Source organism: Lytechinus variegatus, chromosome 7 (assembly GCF_018143015.1).
Source record: "Lytechinus variegatus isolate NC3 chromosome 7, Lvar_3.0, whole genome shotgun sequence".
NCBI lineage: Eukaryota > Metazoa > Echinodermata > Echinoidea > Temnopleuroida > Toxopneustidae > Lytechinus > Lytechinus variegatus.
The window spans coordinates 30,112,392-30,131,659 of record NC_054746.1 but is presented as its reverse complement, the minus strand read 5'-3'; the positions used below and the strand labels follow the sequence as shown (position 1 = coordinate 30,131,659).

General features: G+C 35.8%; 1 protein-coding gene across 6 annotated transcripts in view; it reads right to left on the bottom strand.

Moving 5' to 3' along the window:
* Positions 1-5,349: 5,349 nt before the first annotated feature.
* Positions 5,350-19,268, bottom strand: part of LOC121418961 (synaptotagmin-14-like) — a 56,913-nt gene continuing 42,994 nt past the window's right edge. For all 6 annotated transcript variants that reach the window (XM_041613201.1, XM_041613202.1, XM_041613200.1 and 3 more), the window contains 5 exons: positions 11,540-11,673; positions 10,791-11,201; positions 8,663-8,861; positions 7,275-7,390; positions 5,350-6,719 (listed from right to left, as the gene is read on the bottom strand). In XM_041613201.1, the coding sequence (XP_041469135.1) occupies positions 6,522-6,719; positions 7,275-7,390; positions 8,663-8,861; positions 10,791-11,201; positions 11,540-11,673 (1,058 nt within the window). In that variant the 3' untranslated portion in view covers positions 5,350-6,521. The remainder of the gene's footprint in view (positions 6,720-7,274; positions 7,391-8,662; positions 8,862-10,790; positions 11,202-11,539; positions 11,674-19,268) is intronic.

The following is a 19,268-nucleotide window of genomic DNA, read 5'->3' as shown; positions in this document are numbered from 1 at the left end:
TAGATACTGGCCTTAGACATGGGTCCATGACCCCAATTTTTAGATACTGGCCTTAGACATGGGTCCATGTCCCCACTTTTTAGATACTGGCCTTAAACATGGGTCCATGGCCCCACTTTTTAGATACTGGCCTTAGACATGGGTCCATGGCCCCACTTTTTAGATACTGGCCTTAAACATGGGTCCATGGCCCCACTTTTTAGATACTGGCCTTAGACATGGGTCCATGGCCCCACTTTTTAGATACTGGCCTTAAACATGGGTCCATGACCCCACTTTTTAGATACTGGCCTTAAACATGGGTCCATATTCTCCTCCAATTTTGGTTGATAACCCTTTTTTCTTTTGCTCGTCAAATTTTAATAAATTTTTAATAATTACCTTTTTAGCCAAAATGACCTGTAAATATGGGTATGGGTTTTGAACCTTCAGCCGCACAACCCCGTCCAAACCAAATCTAAGTACCCCCCCTGTCTTAATCACCTTCATCCCTAACATTACCATGATCATCACCGTATCGATCACTTCCATCATTATAAGCTTTATCATCATCACAACCATTTTCACCATCATCATTTCAAAGTTATTTAAAAATTCAACAAACTTCTCCCCCTTTTTTTTCTTTCATCTCAGAAACCATATGGAATTTTAACTTTTTATGCTTTTTAAACACAACTTCTAAAATTTTGCAAAAGTTACCTCCACAACCTTTTACATGTATCTCATCTCAAATTCTAATCAGATAATTGTCTGATGTCACTCCCAAATTTATAAAAGTTGAATCTGAATCCTCAATTTCTAGTTCTTTGGATACCTAAAGATATATTTCGGGTATTACCCATTACCTTATGTTTGCCCCTGTGACCCCTGCATCTAATCAGACAACTGCCCCTTCAATATGCACACATAGACAAAGTTTGAAGTTGATTCCAAAATGTTCCTGCACAAAAATATATTTCAATCATAATGTATGTATGACCTCTCCGGCCTTTGAACTCATGAATCCAAAATCTATGGCGATCATCATCACTCACAAGCCAAGAAGTCAAAATCACAAAAGTTTCTTTGGTTATTGCAACTAAATGTATTCGAATATAAAATGACCTCTGCAACATTTGACCTTTGATCCTCCAAATCTGATGAGATCCTCACTTATAAATGCACACTTAAAAATTAAATCTGAATTTGATCTTTGACATGGTTCTATAGTTATCTTGAGAATGGAAATGGGACTGACCACCCAAAGACAGCCGCTTCCAGCAACCGTCATTGGTAGGCAGAGACATCATGTCAGGACCCTCCCACTTTCCCCTAGAACATATTCATACTATCCAGGATACACTTTGTACAGATGGTGTCCAATTGCTTTCAGGACAAATCGTGGATATACTACTTCTGTTGTCTCTTCAATTTATACACAACTCATTTGGATTAATATGAGACAGAAAAAGACAATTCACGTAATTGGTAACAATCAAACTTTTATTGCTTTTTCCATAAATATTTGAACAAGATATCTGTTCATACCATATATTCCATTATCATACCCCATCAATAGCTACAAATAATAAATGTGATATTTACATGACAAGTACTGTGATATATAAACTAACATGATGCAAGCATTACCCAGTTTTTGGTCCACTGAAAATCAGTCTTCAGCATACTACCCTTAATAAATTATAAGATGAAATCTATCAATAACTTTTTGAGCAAAATATCTGTATCACTACATAATTCTCAGAGATCTACTGAAGCTTTGCTTCTTCTTAATGCATTAATTGTGCAACTATAAGAATATCGAGAAAAGTTCTTACTTGCTGTTCAAATACTTATCATAAAAGAATATTCAAAATAATGAACTAATGATGTACAATTAACTTGGTTAATAAGACAAATTATCAAATTATACAGCAACAGAGATGCCAAGTTCAAATACCAGCTATGCGTGAGATTTTCAGTGAATCTGAGTGAGATCAGACTTTGTTACATTGTATATGGGGATAGGCTGTGATAGTTGCGTGAGACAGAGATTTGAGGGGATGAACAAGAGTCCAAAATGCTTGAGTCTCACACATAATGCGTGAGACTTGGTAGCTCTGCAGCAATGAATAATAAGGTACAAAGTACAATTATGCAAGTTCTATGTATTCACATAGATGAGTATTTCCTTTTAGAAACACTCAAATCTGCAAGCCTTTGAAATTGATATTTATTGTACTATTCACTGGCTGGACTTTCATGATGTTATCAAAATGTCAACTAAGTCATGATTACATGCATTTGTATAGAGAATTATTCAATTATTTTCTGGTTTACAAATTTTAAGTTTTACTTTATTTGCACAGAAAATATCAGAAACCTACAGCTTTCAGTCATATATACTGTATGCCTATTAACTACAATAGCTGATATGTCACACAATTCATGGGTGAAAGCAGTGCAAAATAGGCAGCAAATTAATCATTGAAAACAATTACCCTTTTAGCTGTAGGTTTCATCAATTTGAGTAGGAAATACTTTCAATTTTTGATGTACAATACTTTAAAAGCTTTTAATGTGACATATAAAAAATAAATTAAAGTTGTTCTTTTTTTTATAATAAAAACACATGAAATAACAATTCATTAAGATTCCAGGCAGTTATATGATGCAAGAATATCCACATTGGATGAATGCAAAGATGAGTATTTTGAGAGAAAAATTGTCAGTGGGTAATACAATTTGTGATACTTTGCTGTATATTCTGATGTTTCTCGCATTTCCACTGATGTATAGTTCTTTCAGCTTCCAATATCATCTTTATGAATCAAGGCTCAGGGGCCCGTTGCAGAAAGAGTTGCGTTTAAATGCAAGTCAAAAAATCTATTGCAAGTCAAAAAATCAATTGCAAGTCCCAAATGCGCGATGTTGATTGGTTGAATATCAAGTTGCACGTGATTTTTAGAGTTGCGATTGATTGCAACTCTTTCTGCAACGGACCCCTGAACTTCTTCACAATCCCCCATATATTCATCATAAATCCATAGTTGTTTTGTTTTTTAAAGGAGTCATACATGTCATAACAAAATAATTTCTGAGAACATTTCCCATTTCTGTGGATAATCCCATTTGCAGAACAAAAGTAATGACGACAAACTAAAAAAACAAGATCAATCTATTTTAGACTTCCGATAAAGAAATTGTTATACAATATATTAGCAAGTATAATAATCATTTAGACGACTTAGTATACAAATGTATTCCCTAGTAAGTACAATACGACAAAAGCAAGATTATTTTACAAGGAATCCCACTGATATAATATTTAGGTACACTGTATAAATGCATGCACTGGAATAAGTACATCATATAAAACCCAGACCATTTCTATAAAAAGGATATGAGAATCATAATTAAAAAACTGTTTAGTGTTATTAGATATGTGAAATCTCAGTTACTGGAAGACATTTTGTGGAAGATACGTAATTTTCGAATTTGCAAGATTGGAAGCTCATTTTGGTCATGACATATTTGGAAACTCTAAACAATACACAAATACTTTTAACAAATTACAACTCTTTTTCCCCCAAGACAACTTTTAATACCGATAATTAATTACCAGGTCATGATTAAATAAATAAAAATTCCTACCTGTTGCCTGTCTGGATATAACTCATCAAACTAGCACATTAGATTCCATTTCATGTCAAGTCATTTGTGTAATTCATACCAACAAATTAAATGTAATGAATATTGAGACACTATACAAGGCTAGACCCTACAAGTGGTGCTTGCATAAAAAATACTGAAATACTGTTAAATACACATGAAAATGTCAGTTTATTTCATTACAATTATCACATACGAAAAACTTATTTTTTGATAAATATGTCAGCCTGCTACAATGGCATTATCTAATATTAAATAAATACTCTTTCACAAGCATGGAGGCCTATTAAAGTTCAGCCTTTGGACTAGCAATCACTGCTACCAAAATTCTAGTACAGGGCCCCGTCATACACAGAGTTGCAATTGATCCCATCAATCAAAACAATGGACAGCCAGCAACATCAACATACAAAATGCTTGTTCAAAAAACTTTCTAGATATGAATGTATATCCTTAAATTCATTGATTTGACAATTTGGTGTGTTCTTTGTTTACATAGGACATTTTACAAATTTCCTGTAGAAGAAATTATGACACTGATGGATTTCCATAGAGTCATGATTGATTGGATCAATCATAACTCTTTGTAAGACAGGAGCCAGATTACATTCAAGGTAATGGCATCACTAAACTATGCCTGAATACATGAAGACATCCAGTCATTGAATAAACAAAAATTACAGAATTTGACCCCACCCCAAGGACATCTTTGCCCGTAGGGAACACAAACAGGTATATCTAAACCATGTGCATATGACATCCTCACTAAATCCTCAATGTTCATTTTTCTCATTCATGTGCAATTGTGATATTCCTATGCTAAGTCCATGGAACTTTTTTTCAAATCCCTACCAACCTCCCCCTTATCTACATGTACCACCCATCCCTCCCTAGTTAAATAATACACATCTCGTTCCAATATAATAAAGATGTTCTGATGTTGTCCTTGTTATTATCAGGAAAATTAAGAAACATTAAATGTCAGAACTTCAAAAGAAACCTACCAGTTAAATATAAACAAATTCATTTGTTATTTATACAGTAGACGCTCAATTAAGAAAAAAAATCAAATAAACTAAAATCCTGGTTATCATAGCTTCCAACATGACCATAACATAAAAACAAACTTATCAATAATGGACAACCTGTTGAGGAAACCTAAAAATCAAATAACAAATCTATCTTGGCACACACAATATAAACATAACTTGCTCTCTCAACCTTTTTCATCAGGCAATAATAATTTAATGGTTTCTCAGATTGCTTGTGCGACAGACCTCAATAAAGAAAATTGTTATGTTAACATACCAGCACTAGATCCATTTTCTATTATTATATATATACAAGTATTACATAATCATATCATAAATGAGGATGGTCATAACACTGACAATTTCTAAGTAAAGGTTGTTGAAACTACCTTGCCAATATGTGTGGGTCATGCGTGTGTCTTTGTGCATGTTCAATTAAATAAAAATCACAAGCCATGCTTACTTTTTAGATGTACCGATACCTTACACCATGTCTTACATACCATATTTCTGTAAATGTATTGCAAAAACACCCTTTTAAGCAGTAAAAATTAAGCAAACATAAATATTGCAAAATATGCTAAGTTCCTTTTAGCTCTATCAATTTTTTAATGGTTAGTGTACCATTATCAAATAAAAAAAATTATGTGAAATCACGTTAGTTTTCATGATTAAGAAACATTAAATTCATCTAATAGAATTTGAGAGCACTTGATTCACAATCTGAACAGCAACATTAATTGAACATTAGCCTGGAGGCTAATGTTCAATTAATGGAGGTAAAAATCATTTAAAACCACTGGCATATATGTCATCCAACAGACAACAATCTTATTTGTGAATATCAAAGCTCTATAAGTAAACAAATGATAACATTAAATAAACTTAATAAACCCAGTATCATGTGGTTATTCCAATAATTCAAAAATAATCTAGATATGATACTTGTGGGCACTAGTCAAACCTTGGGTTTCATTCATTCATTCATGCTCAACTTTTGTAGGGGCAGAATTGACATTTTAAAATGCAGTTTAATCGTTCAAAGCAAAGTTGCATCCTTTTCATTTCCATACAATATTTGATCTATAACACTGTAAATGAATGTGTGCTTCAAATGTTTCTCATTGAAAGCATAAATGCAACACAGCTCACGAAAAAGATCAAAATGATGTAATACTTGAGGACATACCTACGCCATCCACAAATATTGTTCAAAGGATAGATAGACCAACCATGCCTGGTACTAGTCTGCAAGCACAGACCTTTGGTTTTCACTATTCACTTAGTGCATAATGCACAGTCTGATGTAATGAGACTAGACTCACTATCTAATATTGCTGCCTCTGTGTTTGGCATCTAGTCTTTATTCTAGACATGTATAATTGGTTACAGTTTGTCAAATATTAGTCTGTGCATGCAGAGTAGCCTGGAGCCAATAAAAGTTGAGCAGAAACAACCCTCCCCTGCACTATTCACTAGATTTGCTTTTTCTCAGGGGCATTTTTTAAACTCCTAAGCCCTTTGACACAAAGCTTAGCAATTGATCATACCATCGATATGTACGACTGATAACATATGACTAATGCAAGCAATCATTTATATCATTCTTACGATCAGTCACGAAGCTTTGTGTGACCGGGTAGCATACTGATTTTGCTTCCTTGTCGAAACACGCCGTTACCGACACTGATTCTGCACAGCTGTACAATCTTGATAGTAGAAGGGAGTACATGTTTGATAATCTCATCAGCAAACCCTTGTGCTGGTGTTAATCAGGTACAAGATCGGAAGGAGAGATAAAGGGTATTTGTCTAAGGAAGTACTCTATGGTTTAATCCTTTATGATTCCAATAATGCATGCCATCGACAGACCTGGTGACCCTTTGATTCTCTCATCTCATTCCAATGGCCGATCTCTTCTTCGCTGCTGTTACTCAGACCCATTGAGAACCAACCAATGGTTTCCTTTCGCTTCACTCCTTTCTTGTTGAACGCCGTGAAGAGTAGGGTCATCTCAGGAAGCTGAAACTGTGCAACCTGATGAGAGAAAAAACAATTCTTTTTTTAAATTTGAAATTACGTTTATACCAACACAATCATCGTACATCGGTGTGTTGGCTCAGTTGGTAGAGCGTCCGTCTCACAACCGGGAGGTCGGGGTTCAAACCCCGGCCGCGTCAGACCAAAAGACGTTAAAAGATGGGAGTTGCTGCTACCCTGTTTGGCATTCAACAATTAAAGGGATAGAGCCTCGTCGATCTGGCGCTGCACGGTGGCTGCCGGGCCCACGATCAATTGGGCAAAGCAAATTTTCAGAGTATTTCATTTCATGTCTATTTCGAACAATAAATTATGGATTTTGGATCAACCGGTTTAATATCAAAACATGAGTAAAACTGCAGAACATGAAATATGTCACGTTTGAAAAAGTGACACATATGCAAGTGGATAATAGTGTAGCACAAAAACTACCCATTAGTTAGCACCTTTGAATTCACTTTCAAGCTATTGTGTCAATTGTAATTTTGGTAACTATTTTATTTGGTTTAAAAAAAAAACAAATGAAGACAGAACAATTAAAGTTATGTTTACCTGGAAAAAGAATGTCTCCTTAAATGTTGGACTAGACTGGCTTCTCCTGACAGAAGTCTTACTCTTGGAGATCTCAAAGCCACTGGATGACATTAGAGCAACCTTCACAAAGGAATCTGTGACAAACATACAACAATTAGACAATATGTAAGTGTTGGCTAATATTGTATTCAATAAAAAACGTGTCAACAGTATGATAAAGCCCGTCAGTAATAATTTTCTCAAGTTATAAATGCTTTATACTCATAACACAATCTGTCAGAATATGTGACAAATGTGTGAAGGGTTTCTGTTACTCAACCTTAGAGTAAAGAGCCAATAAATAGTCGAGTTAATCCTGATATCATTGTGAATCTTGTCTGGTTATTTATATACCTAATAAAAGTTATGTCCATGATTTTACCATGCATATGGGATTTCATAACAGCTTTCCTAATACCCCATTTGGTGTGTCTATATAGCAATTATAGTACTGGGATGCAAATGATGCTGAGTGATGTAACCTCTTTTTTGTGTGTGTGGTGGCAGCAATCAAATAGGAGCTCATACTGTTAAAATAAAGGGAGTCTAAATTATTGTGATGGTGTATTCAGTGGTGTGAAGGCACCATTGGAATAACTCACATCATTAACAAGAGGGGTGTAAAATATTTCCTTTTGAATGGTATCGGTTAATCTATTGATGTGGTGGCAGCGGTGGGATATGATCAATTATATTATTGTGACAGGAGTCTGCTCATAGTAGCACAGTAGCAGCAGTGGGATATGAATTCATAACATTGTGGTAACTGGAGTCTGTTCATAATGGCATGGTGGCAGCATTGGGATATGAATTCATAACATTACTGTGACTGGAGTCTGTTCATAATGGCATGGTGGCAGCATTGGGATATGAATTCATAACATTACTGGGACTGGAGTCTGTTCATAATAGCATGGTGGCAGCAGTGGGATATGAATTCATAACATTGTGGTGACTGGAGTCTATTCATAATGGCATGGTGGCAGCAGTGGGATATACATCCACACCAGCAAAATTAAGGGTGTCTAAAATAATGTGACAGTGTTTGTTAATTCAAATGACAAGGGCATCATGTCAGCATCATTTGCCTTATGGGGGGCAATATGGAGATGTTTTATGCAAATGTAGTCCTAAATTATGCTAACATACTGTGAGTATTAATTATGTTATATAACTATGAATAGTTTAGCACCTTGAATATGGAACCATTTACATTTGATGGTGACATCAGATTGGAACACATAATTTGAACAAAAACATAGTGTAATGTCACATCAAAAAAACATTTTCATTGACCTGTGGACCATGGCTTACTAAAAATCAATAAACAGGACACTTCTATTTTTTCAAAGCTATTATCTTATTACCTGGTGCTCTACCAGCAGCTTTCTGCTTGAAGTGGCTTCCCTTGATAACCTCTACATCCAGCCGCCCAGTGGTGGCATTGTAAGCTAGACCTATCAAGATCTCGGGTACACTACCCTGACTCATTGACTGCAGAGAAGATGAACTGTTGGAGTCGGACAGATCTGAGGTACTGGAGTATGGAGAGGAGCCATCCTTGCTCTGTAAGATGGGTCAAAATGTGAAGACATTGAAACAAGGTTTGCAGCTTAGCAAAAAAAAAGACTGTTGGTGAAGGTGATGGGCCAAACAGAGAGGCATGAACTAACTGCCATTTCATGCATGATTTACAGTGCTCTTCCATTTCAAAGAATTCGTACTGATCTTATTAACCTCACCTGAAGAGTGTGGCAAATGTAGATCAATGTCTTCCCAAAAGAATTCAAAAAGAATTTCTCGTCCGACTACTCAATACGAATGGACTGTGTTTGTTTAGTCGGCCTAAATAGACTTGAATTATCATAATCAATTATTATCTAACTGTACATATACAATGACATGATTCAATCAGTTTTAATTCGAAATATTTGTTAATTCTTATTTCATGTAATATTTGTAGTCCTTACACAAAATGGTTAATTTCAGATTAATTTCAATGATGTTTTACTTATGTACCGCCAGTATATCTCTATTTTTCAAATCTCACTGTACACCAGGAAATGCTTCTGACTATAACCTTCATATTTTTTCACCGATATAAGGATTAGTTCATTATGTTATGTTTGTGTTTAATAGATAATATAGTTAATTATTCGAAATTAATACACGTAAAATTTAAACAAACTGGCAGTATACTAGACAAATTATTAACACATATGCTACCCATATTCTTGAATCATAGTTTTTTATCTTTCATTATTTTATGTTTTCGTCATTTGAAATACCTTTTGCCAATTTGTTTAATGTTTCCGTTAATTTGTTGAGTATTTATGACTTTATTATTATAAAGTTGAGTACTACAATGGCATACACACTAGACATTTCCCAGATGCACAATTTACTTTTCAGTTAATATTTTTCTCTAGAATTTCACAATGCAATAGTTTCAATACTATACTTTATCACTATAACCTATGTTGTAATTACCTGTGTTATTGTTTGAACATTTTTTTGAGTCATTATTACCTTGTAAATACATCGCAATTCGGCCTTAGCCGCGATGATATCATGATTTTTATTAATAAACCATTTCTCTATCTATGATTGAGTGTTTGTTCTTTATCTTCTCTACTGGCATGCATTTTAAAAAAAGATTATTGAACTACTTTGAAGATAAGAGTAGGTAGTTCATTTTAAAAAAGTATTGGTTATACTATAAACTAAATTAATGGGAATCACCAGATTCTGCACAGATGCTTATAAGAAAGTAATATATAATGATCATTATTTCTTGAACTTTATCCCTAACTTTGCCCCCCCCCCCATTCTAAACTAAAAAATCAATATCAATGTGACATTTTATTGTCCGATTTTATACAAACATACTCCCTAATAAATGATAGATTTCAGAACCTCCTCCAAATCAATGGGAGGAATAGTTCATTAAAGAAAGACTACTGCTAAAGAAACTTCGTTTAATCCCTTATAATGATATTGATGTAAGCAGTACCCCAAAGGGACACAATACAGCATAATATCCAATAGAGCTTATCCACAGTATTGACAATGCAGCAAACTCTTGGTCAAGAACAATGAAAAGTCTATCAGGACCAAGGATTAACCCTTCTATGAATAGGAAATGGTCTATTCAGTTCAACAATTTAAAAGCAAGACACAGAAGATTTGGAAGAAACAACTTGGCTTGAGAAAGTCCATAGGGTTGAGGATGAGAGCTTGACAATAAAGTTGCGCAAAAAATGTAACTGTATTGCCAAATAATGGTAACAAAAGTAAAGATATACATTCCAATTGGAAATTAACTCTCCCAGAAGTTGGTCTAAATCAAATTTTGATAAACATCACATTCATGTTTTGAAAATACAAATATGAATATCATACTTCAACTTTAGCAACTCTGATAAAATACTTCAAGACATTCACAAAAGTTATGCATAATTATATTAGGACCATAAATATGAACTCTTTACTCACCACATCACTGCGAGGGTCGATTCTGACTTTGATGATTTGCTTGGTCCCAATGTTTAGCGATGAGAACTTGATGATGCTCTCTCCAATTAGCTTCTCCTTCCTCATCCTCTCACAGCCATACAGTCTGCACCTCAGAGCAGTGCTCACAACCTCATGAGGGAAGATCCGAGAGAACCTGAACAACTCTTTAAAGAGAGGCTCCTGAGTCTCTCTGATGTGGGTCTTAGCCCTTTGGCGTTTGCTTGGAAGCAGCAGAAGGCGTAGCCTGAAGCTGGAAGCTCCACCTTCGTCCTTGGTTGGTAGGTTATGGCACTTGATGATGGTGACATTCATACGCCTTGCTTCACCGTTGTACTGGAAAGCAATTTCAAGTTCACCAATGGAGGGACCCGCATCAGCTGGCTGGACATTCTAAATGGATGAAGAAAAAAGGTTTTGTTGAATTATTATCTGAAATTTGAAAAAAAAAGCAAATAGAAATAATCATTCAGGGGGTATCAACAATTATTTTCACCTTGGTGAAAAGCAGCAACATAGAAGCTATTTCCAAATTGATTTAAACCACATCCCATCAGCTCAAGGCCTGTCATAAATATTCCACTACTACTAATATCAACTTATGACTATGATTATACAACTTTGATGGGTATTTAATATTGATGCATATATAGATAAGAACACATAGATCTATAGTAGATGAAAAGTTAGATGGAGAGATGGATAGATTGAATGATAGAAAGGCATCATACCTCTACAACTATATCATCGTCATCTTCTGATCCAACCAGAGGCAGATCATCCACCATCTCTGATTGCACAGGATCATCATGGCCTTCTTGACCTATCGATATGTCACCTTGTTCTGCATCCTCTGCTCTCACACCTGGTACAGACAAAGAATCAGAAACAAATGGGGACATTAAAAATATTATTGGAAAATGGAAGGACAACTCATTTGAATAAAGAGTTGAGAAGCTGGACACAATGAATAATGGAAATTGACAGGAATAGAACAGTAAAACAAAATCATAACATTAATTTTTTTGTTTTTGTTTTTAATTCATCGATCTTCTGCTTAAAAATAATAGGGAGTTTTGGAAACACTACCCAGACGCTATCTGTTACGCTGAAAATCTATTGCCAATAGCCTTTCATGAAAAAAAACAGCCTTTGTCAAAACTTAGTGAATCATAACAGCAGTATTGTCATTGACTCTGGACAAACAACATATTTGCAATTTTTCTGATCTTGGGACAATCAGCTGTCCCGGTTTAAGATTTCCAACGAAGACCTTTACGCTGTTCATTGTGATTTGACAGGCATTTTCAATAGATTTACTAGTGTTGAAGAATCTGTCCTCTTGCAATTACAAATACATGCTACTGAATGAATTTTAAATCAAACATAGAAAAGTAAGTGTTGCCAATGTTGGCCTCAAGGAAAATTATTTGGCCTTGGCTGTGGGATAGGTCCTCAGACTAGGGAAGGTAAGGCCAGGAAATATTGAAAAATAATTTGTAGAGAGTGTTATCCTACAGCTTAGTGATGGCGTTAAAGCTGACCTCAAGCATAAATTTTGCCTTGGCCCCTTGGCTTTGGGCAACCAGGCCTTGCCTCATCATTGGCCTTGGTCTCAGACAGCCTGGCCTTGGCCAAGGGTTTTCAGCCTTGTGCACAACATTGAATGACCAATTCATAATTTTTAATCTATCGCATAGGTGAACAATATTTTGCACTTAAAAATGGTGTTCACTGATGCATGGTCCTAGCACCTATATCAGGGGTTCTCAAACTACAGCCTGCGAGACTCTGCTGGTTTTTTTTTTTCACTTTTAAGTCACAATATGAAACATAGCTCTATATGATTACATTGTGCATCCATGTAGACCTAACCATAATTATAGGTAATGGCAGTCAAATAAATTTGATGTTAAAACAAAGTTTAGTGGAGTCTTTCTGTCTGTTCGATCTACTTTCTTATTAGATGACCAGCGCTGTTCTCACCATGTTTGGATCTACATACAGGTGCGAAAGTGCATTTTCCACAATGAACATTGTAAAAAACTAACTCATACCGAAGTACCTTGACAGGGGCCGCAGAACGGTTTTCAAAGTGGGGGGGGGGGCTGGCCCCCCCCCCTCCGCTTTCGCGGCCCCTGCTTGACCAGTTCACATTTGCACCAATGCCTTCGTCTGGCAATTACATCTTTTGTGCCAAGGTTCAAGCAACTTGTTGCTGACAGACTTGTTGCTGAAAGTGACTAGGAGACTGACATCCTTGTGAAGAGTCTACAACAGACATGCTCCATTCATTCTACTTTGGCTACAAAAAATATTGATACTTCAAGACATTATCTGTCTCCCCAATACCAGGTATATATAGGTACCATCTAGATTCCTTTTAAAAAACTACAATTTTGTTATCATTAATATTGACTCTCGCTGTATTTTGAAATCTAATTTTGCACACATTCCATATGAAACTGTTATAAATTTGTTGGAGTAAATGCTCCCAAAATAAGGGCCAGAATGCACAAGAAAGCATCTAGGACCCCGACCGCAAGGGTCTTTGCGCTTTGCGCACATTATTTTGTCTAAGTATCCACTTCACCCTGGCCCTTTAAGGTTTACTTGAGTCTCGTCTGGCCCTTCAAAGAAAAAGTTTGACAACCCCTGACCTATATATTTCAGAACTTCAGGAATCTTTGTAATAATAATAAGTCATATTTTCAAGAAATAAAAGTATCATTATTAATTATAATCTCACAATCATGGAAGTTGAGATTCTTTTTCAATGGGATACACCATAATCCAAAACATTGTACAGGGACCACCCAGTACCAATAGGTAGTACAGGTAAAATAAGGATTCCCAACAGATATAGGTTAACATATCAATTCAAATCATGAATGGGATACTAATACTTCCATGCTCTTTAGAATTATAATTGCTACAGACACAAACTACCTACATGTACATGGTACCTTGGCATTTTGCTTTTATGAACTTCAATATGAATACTAGGGCAATATGAATACTAATATTAAGCCTAGGGCATGAAAGGTGTTCATTCTTACTTCATAGATATGAAGAAAAAAAAGAAATGTGGATAGCAAGAGAATGAAGAAATGCATTCCCCTTTTCACCAGTTCACAAGGTATTACCTTCATACCTTTCAGAATTGAAAAGATGTGAGGATTATATACTGGTAGATGACCTAAAACTCTATTGAACCTCGCTGTTAGAACCTTCATTATTTTGTCAGTTTTTGGCATAGGTTGGGATATACAATATGTTTGGAGCAGAATTGAACAAAAGCTCACCTTGAGAGTTTATACATGTCTATGTACCTTTTGAAATGAATGATAAAAGTATTTTTGTGTTGCTATACAATGGGAATTCTTCAGTATGGCAAACCCTCATGAATACATGTATAATTGCCTTGGTTGATAGTCCTTGGTCTCCTATTGAGATGATAATTCAAATCAATTTCATGCAAGTCAGCCAGACTAACAGCAAGATAGAAGTATTACTAAAATGCTTTGAATATTCTTCTTCCTTGGTAATGTGCATATGTCATTTACATGTAAATCAAACAAAATATTCAAACTTTGCAATATATCATCCTTAAATATATTTGACCCTCATGATCATCTAATCAGACCACTAGCTGTTCTAAAAAGGAGACATACAGATTACTGGACAGTTGAGCATTATCTGGGGTGGTATTCTGAGATCTATTTTATCTCAGTTGAAATAAAATATTTTATCTCTGTTAAAATCAGTGAGATAAAATACCCTTAAAATCTCTTTGTATCGGTATTCAGAAAACCTCATTTTATCTCTGTAAGACACCTAATTTTGAAGCAATATCCAATGAGAAACACTGTTTTATTGCTCCCTCATCTCATTCATCCTATGAAAATCCATTCTACTTGGAGATGAAGCAAAAAGAGTGAGCTTGCTTCAATTTATTAAAGGACAAGTCCACCCCAACAAAAACTTGATTTGAATAAAAAGAGGAAAATTCAACAAGCATTACACTGAAAATTTCATCAAAATCCGATGTAAAGGTGGTGTCACACCTTGGCGTTTTAGACAGCGTATGCCCGACGTATCAAAATTTCTCTAAAACGTCGGCATACGCTGAACTTTGATTTTTTTTTCAACTCTGGGCGTATACTTAGCGTATTCATAACGAGTTGGCATATACATAACGCATTAGTAACTTATATCGAAGGCTTCGTTAACTTATAAGTAACGTATTCCAACGAATGATTAGCGTATTGCTGGCGTACACAACTTATGCCCTACGATAGCCTAACTTACGCATAGCGCGCGGCAGCGTATTGCTGACGAACACGTGTCGTAGCCTATAAAAAGGCTGCCGCTCGACTATTCAAATCATAACCGCACGATACATCACCTATCAACACCACCGCCATGCCGAAGAAAACTCCTGTGAACCCCACCTTTATATACCAATTCCTATAAACATTGTCAATACGCCATTATACGGTAGCTGTAAGTTATAAACACGTTCAGTAAGTTTTGTGGTCGTCCGGAGCACGTCTTCATACGTCAATATACGTTGGAGTTAAGTTACACATACGTTCAAAGCACGTTACTCATAGGTTAGAAGTAAGTTTTAGGGTACGCTGGACATTATCTCGACGTACATCGACTTATGAGTAACTTACGAGTAACGTGTGTCAACGTGTATCAACGATCGCGTAACTTGCCTACAACTTATGGCCCGCGTATGCGGGACGTATGAGCCATACGCTGGCATACGTCGAAAAATTTTGTGCTTGCACAAAATTTTTAGACGACCTCGCCGTATGACGACGTATACCAGCGTGTTTTAGCGTACTCTTAACGTATGCAAAACTCACCCGTAACGTATTCGACGTACGCCAGCGTATTCGCCAAATTCCTCATACGTCGGGCATACGCTGTCTAAAACGCCAAGGTGTGACAGCGCCTTAAAATAAGAAAGTTATGGCATTTTAAAATTTCGCTTATTTTCAACAAAATAGTTATATGAACGAGCCAGTTACATCCAAATGAGAGAGTTGATGACATCACTCACTCACTATTTCTTTTGTATTTTATTATTGGAAATATGAAATATTTTTATCTTCTCATCATTGTCATGTGAAATGAAGTTTCATTCCTCCCTGAACACGTGGAATTCCATTATTTTATCATTTTTTGCTTCAGGCAAGGAGGTCCTAATCGTCAAATTCGTAAAAATTGAAATATTGTATAATTCAAACAATAAAAAACAAAAGATTTAGTGAGTGAGTGACATCATCGACTCTCTCATTTGGATGTAACTGGCTCGTTCATATAACTATTTTGTTGAAAATAAGCGAAATTTTAAAATGCCATAACTTTCTTATTTTACATCCGATTTTGATGAAATTTTTGTTGAAAATAAGCAAAACTTTGAAATGTCATAACTTTCTTATTTTACATATGATTTTGATGAAATTTTCACCATTCTGCTCGTCTGATTTTTCTCTATTGATTCAAATCAACATTTTTCTGAGGTGGACTTGACCTTTAACTTCAAATATGCTTGCACCATATGCTGACGTGTCTTGACAGAGATTTCTTTTTTTTCAATTACAATACTCTTTTCATTACAAACATCATTTAAAAAACAATATTAGTCAAGAAAAGCAGTAAAAAATAATTCCTAATTCTACAGGAATAATGTTAAGCTAAAGTGTCACTTTCAATAAATATATAATTTTTCTTCATTTCAACAATTGGAGCTAATTCACCTAAAAATATTTGGTGAACCTCAAATCAAAATCGGTCAATAAAGCATTTTTTGTGAATTTTGACAATTGCCCATAAATTGGCATATTTTATGAGTTCCAAAATTCTGCGCAGAAGTTTTGAATCCCCTACCTCGTGCTATCATATAAAGCAAACAGAATTTAAAATCGGACTTGAAAAAATAAAGAAGCATTTTGAAATTGTGGACGGACAGCAGATGACGGACGCCACGGCATATTGCTCATCTGGCCCTTTGGGCCGGATGAGGTAAAAAATGGGATGAACGACCCGAGTCATTTTTATATTTATATTCATGATATGAGACAGAACCAGACTTTGTAGGGCCTAGATTGATTGAATTTGTGATGATCTTAGTACTTTTCTACTGCATTTGGATACAGTTTTGGGCCCAACTTTTGAGGACAAATCATCTATATCTGAATGACCTGTGCCAGTGTCACAGAAACATTGTTAGCCCAACAGTGCTCAAAGCAAGACCAGTCACATCTCTCGGATTGTGAAGTCACATTTCTTTCAATGTGCAAGTAATGCATTGTTGTAACATTAGGCATGGCTGCCACATTACCAGTTGTAACAGGCCCTCTGTTAGTGCACTGTTAGCGCTAACAAAGTTTCTGTGCGGTCAGTACTAGTTGGTTTCAAATCAACAGACGGAGCCATTGTAAATTTATCTTTAATGGAATGTAAGGCCGTTTCATCTTTTCTATCATTTTGTATGAAGCCCCTTGTGATCGGGCAATTTAAGAGGGTGCTTAGAATAGTAAGGTATGCAACACAATGAATGATGGGAGATGGTTGAGCAGATCAAGTAACCCAACTGAATCCAAGAATAAAGGAAAGTCTGAATAAAATTTTACAACCTGGCCATCTATGGATGGATTTCAAGAAGAACTCACCATTTAATAGGTGGTTTCAGACCTCGAAGTTCGTCAGTTCCAGGTATTTTCTGATCGGGAAATTTACCCCGATCAGATAATACCAGGTAATATTGGCAATGAGAAAGCAAATTACACGTAATCTCCCCGAAAGAAAATACCCTAACCCTGTAGTAGATACTTGTCAAAATTACGAGAACTTTCGCGGGGATTTTTCCAAGGTCGCAGGTATTTTGGCAACGTGAAAGCAAATTTACGGAACTTTAAGCCCAGTGTGCAGTTGGGCGCGGGTGCTGTGGGCGGCTGCTGAGCTAGTGATTTTGAATCTCGCGCCTTGCCTGCTTATCAAACCATACTGCGCATGCTCGTAACTTCAGGAACTTATACCGAAGGGTATGTTTTGGGGCAGTGTGAATGCAGGAATAATTAATGGGTATTTTTTAGCCTAAAAAAGTTCTCGTAATTTAACTGGGATTCTTATGATTGAGGCGGTTTGAAACCACCTGTTATTTGTGAGGTGATCAGCCTACAGGAGGCATGAAGATATAAGTAGTTCCCTGCTATAAGCATGAAGGCAGGACAATTTACAGCACAAGATACATGTATACATTTTTTTGGTGCAATTTTGTCAAACTGGATAATCTTGAAAGTTTTCAAAGACATTGGACAGGGAAAGGGTATAAAGCATTTTGACAATCATTTTCAATATTTTCACCAGCAGCAGAAACATCCAACTGCCTGTCTTGTCCACAATAGGGCCGTCTGCACCATCCCGAGTTTTCAAATTAGCGCGCTATTTCTGATCCGGCAAATTATCCCGATCTGAACAATCTCGAGATTGTTTGCAATGGAGACACAATTATCGCGCTAGTTCGTAGGATTAATCTCGAGATTGCAATCCCTAGTCAACTTAGGATTATTTGCAAAATAGCACGCTATTTTACGAATTATCGCGCTACTTCGTAGGTGCAGACGCACTCGGGATTATTTATCACGGCGTCAGACCATTAATGCATCGATGCCTCGCTCGAGCAGGAATCGCTCTTCTTGCGATGGTGGAGACGGGGTTTCTTGAATCTCAAGATTAATCGCGAAGATGGCCGATCAGGCTAAAATCTCGAGATTGAGCAAACTCGGGATGGTGCAGCACCGCCTAATGATTATAAACTGGGTCACTATACATACCAAGCATGGTACAAGAGAATTATGTCCAAGTGCATTGTAATAATTATCTCTTTGACACTACTTTAAAAAAAAATAGCCCAAACACATCGCTAATAAGAAATTATTCATGACCTGCCTTGTATCAACTTGTACCAAATTTATACAATATTTTTTGCAAATAATTCAAAAAGGACAACAGCTTTAACACATCAATAGATGGAAAATTTATCAATTTGTCAAACTTGTACTCTATTATATTTATTTTTTTTATAATTAAGAAAGGGCAACAGCTAATAACACATCCATGTATAGATAATGTACCAAACGAATGACTTGCCAGTTGCCAAACATGCACCGTATTTAGAAATTATTGTTGTTTTAGATACAAAATTAAATTCATGTATTATAATCGAGCGCAATATGGCACATAGCTATTCCAAAGTAATCTTATTCTGAACTCAAACAGAGTGAAAACAGTAAGTCCCCTCACTCAAAATGCATGCCCGTTTCCTTAACTATTGAAATTTAAAGACACAATGAAGACTAGGTCTTTAATTACATTTGAATCCTGCGTTTTGGGTAGTTCTACTAATATAATTAACATAAAAAATAACATGTTCAACTTTGA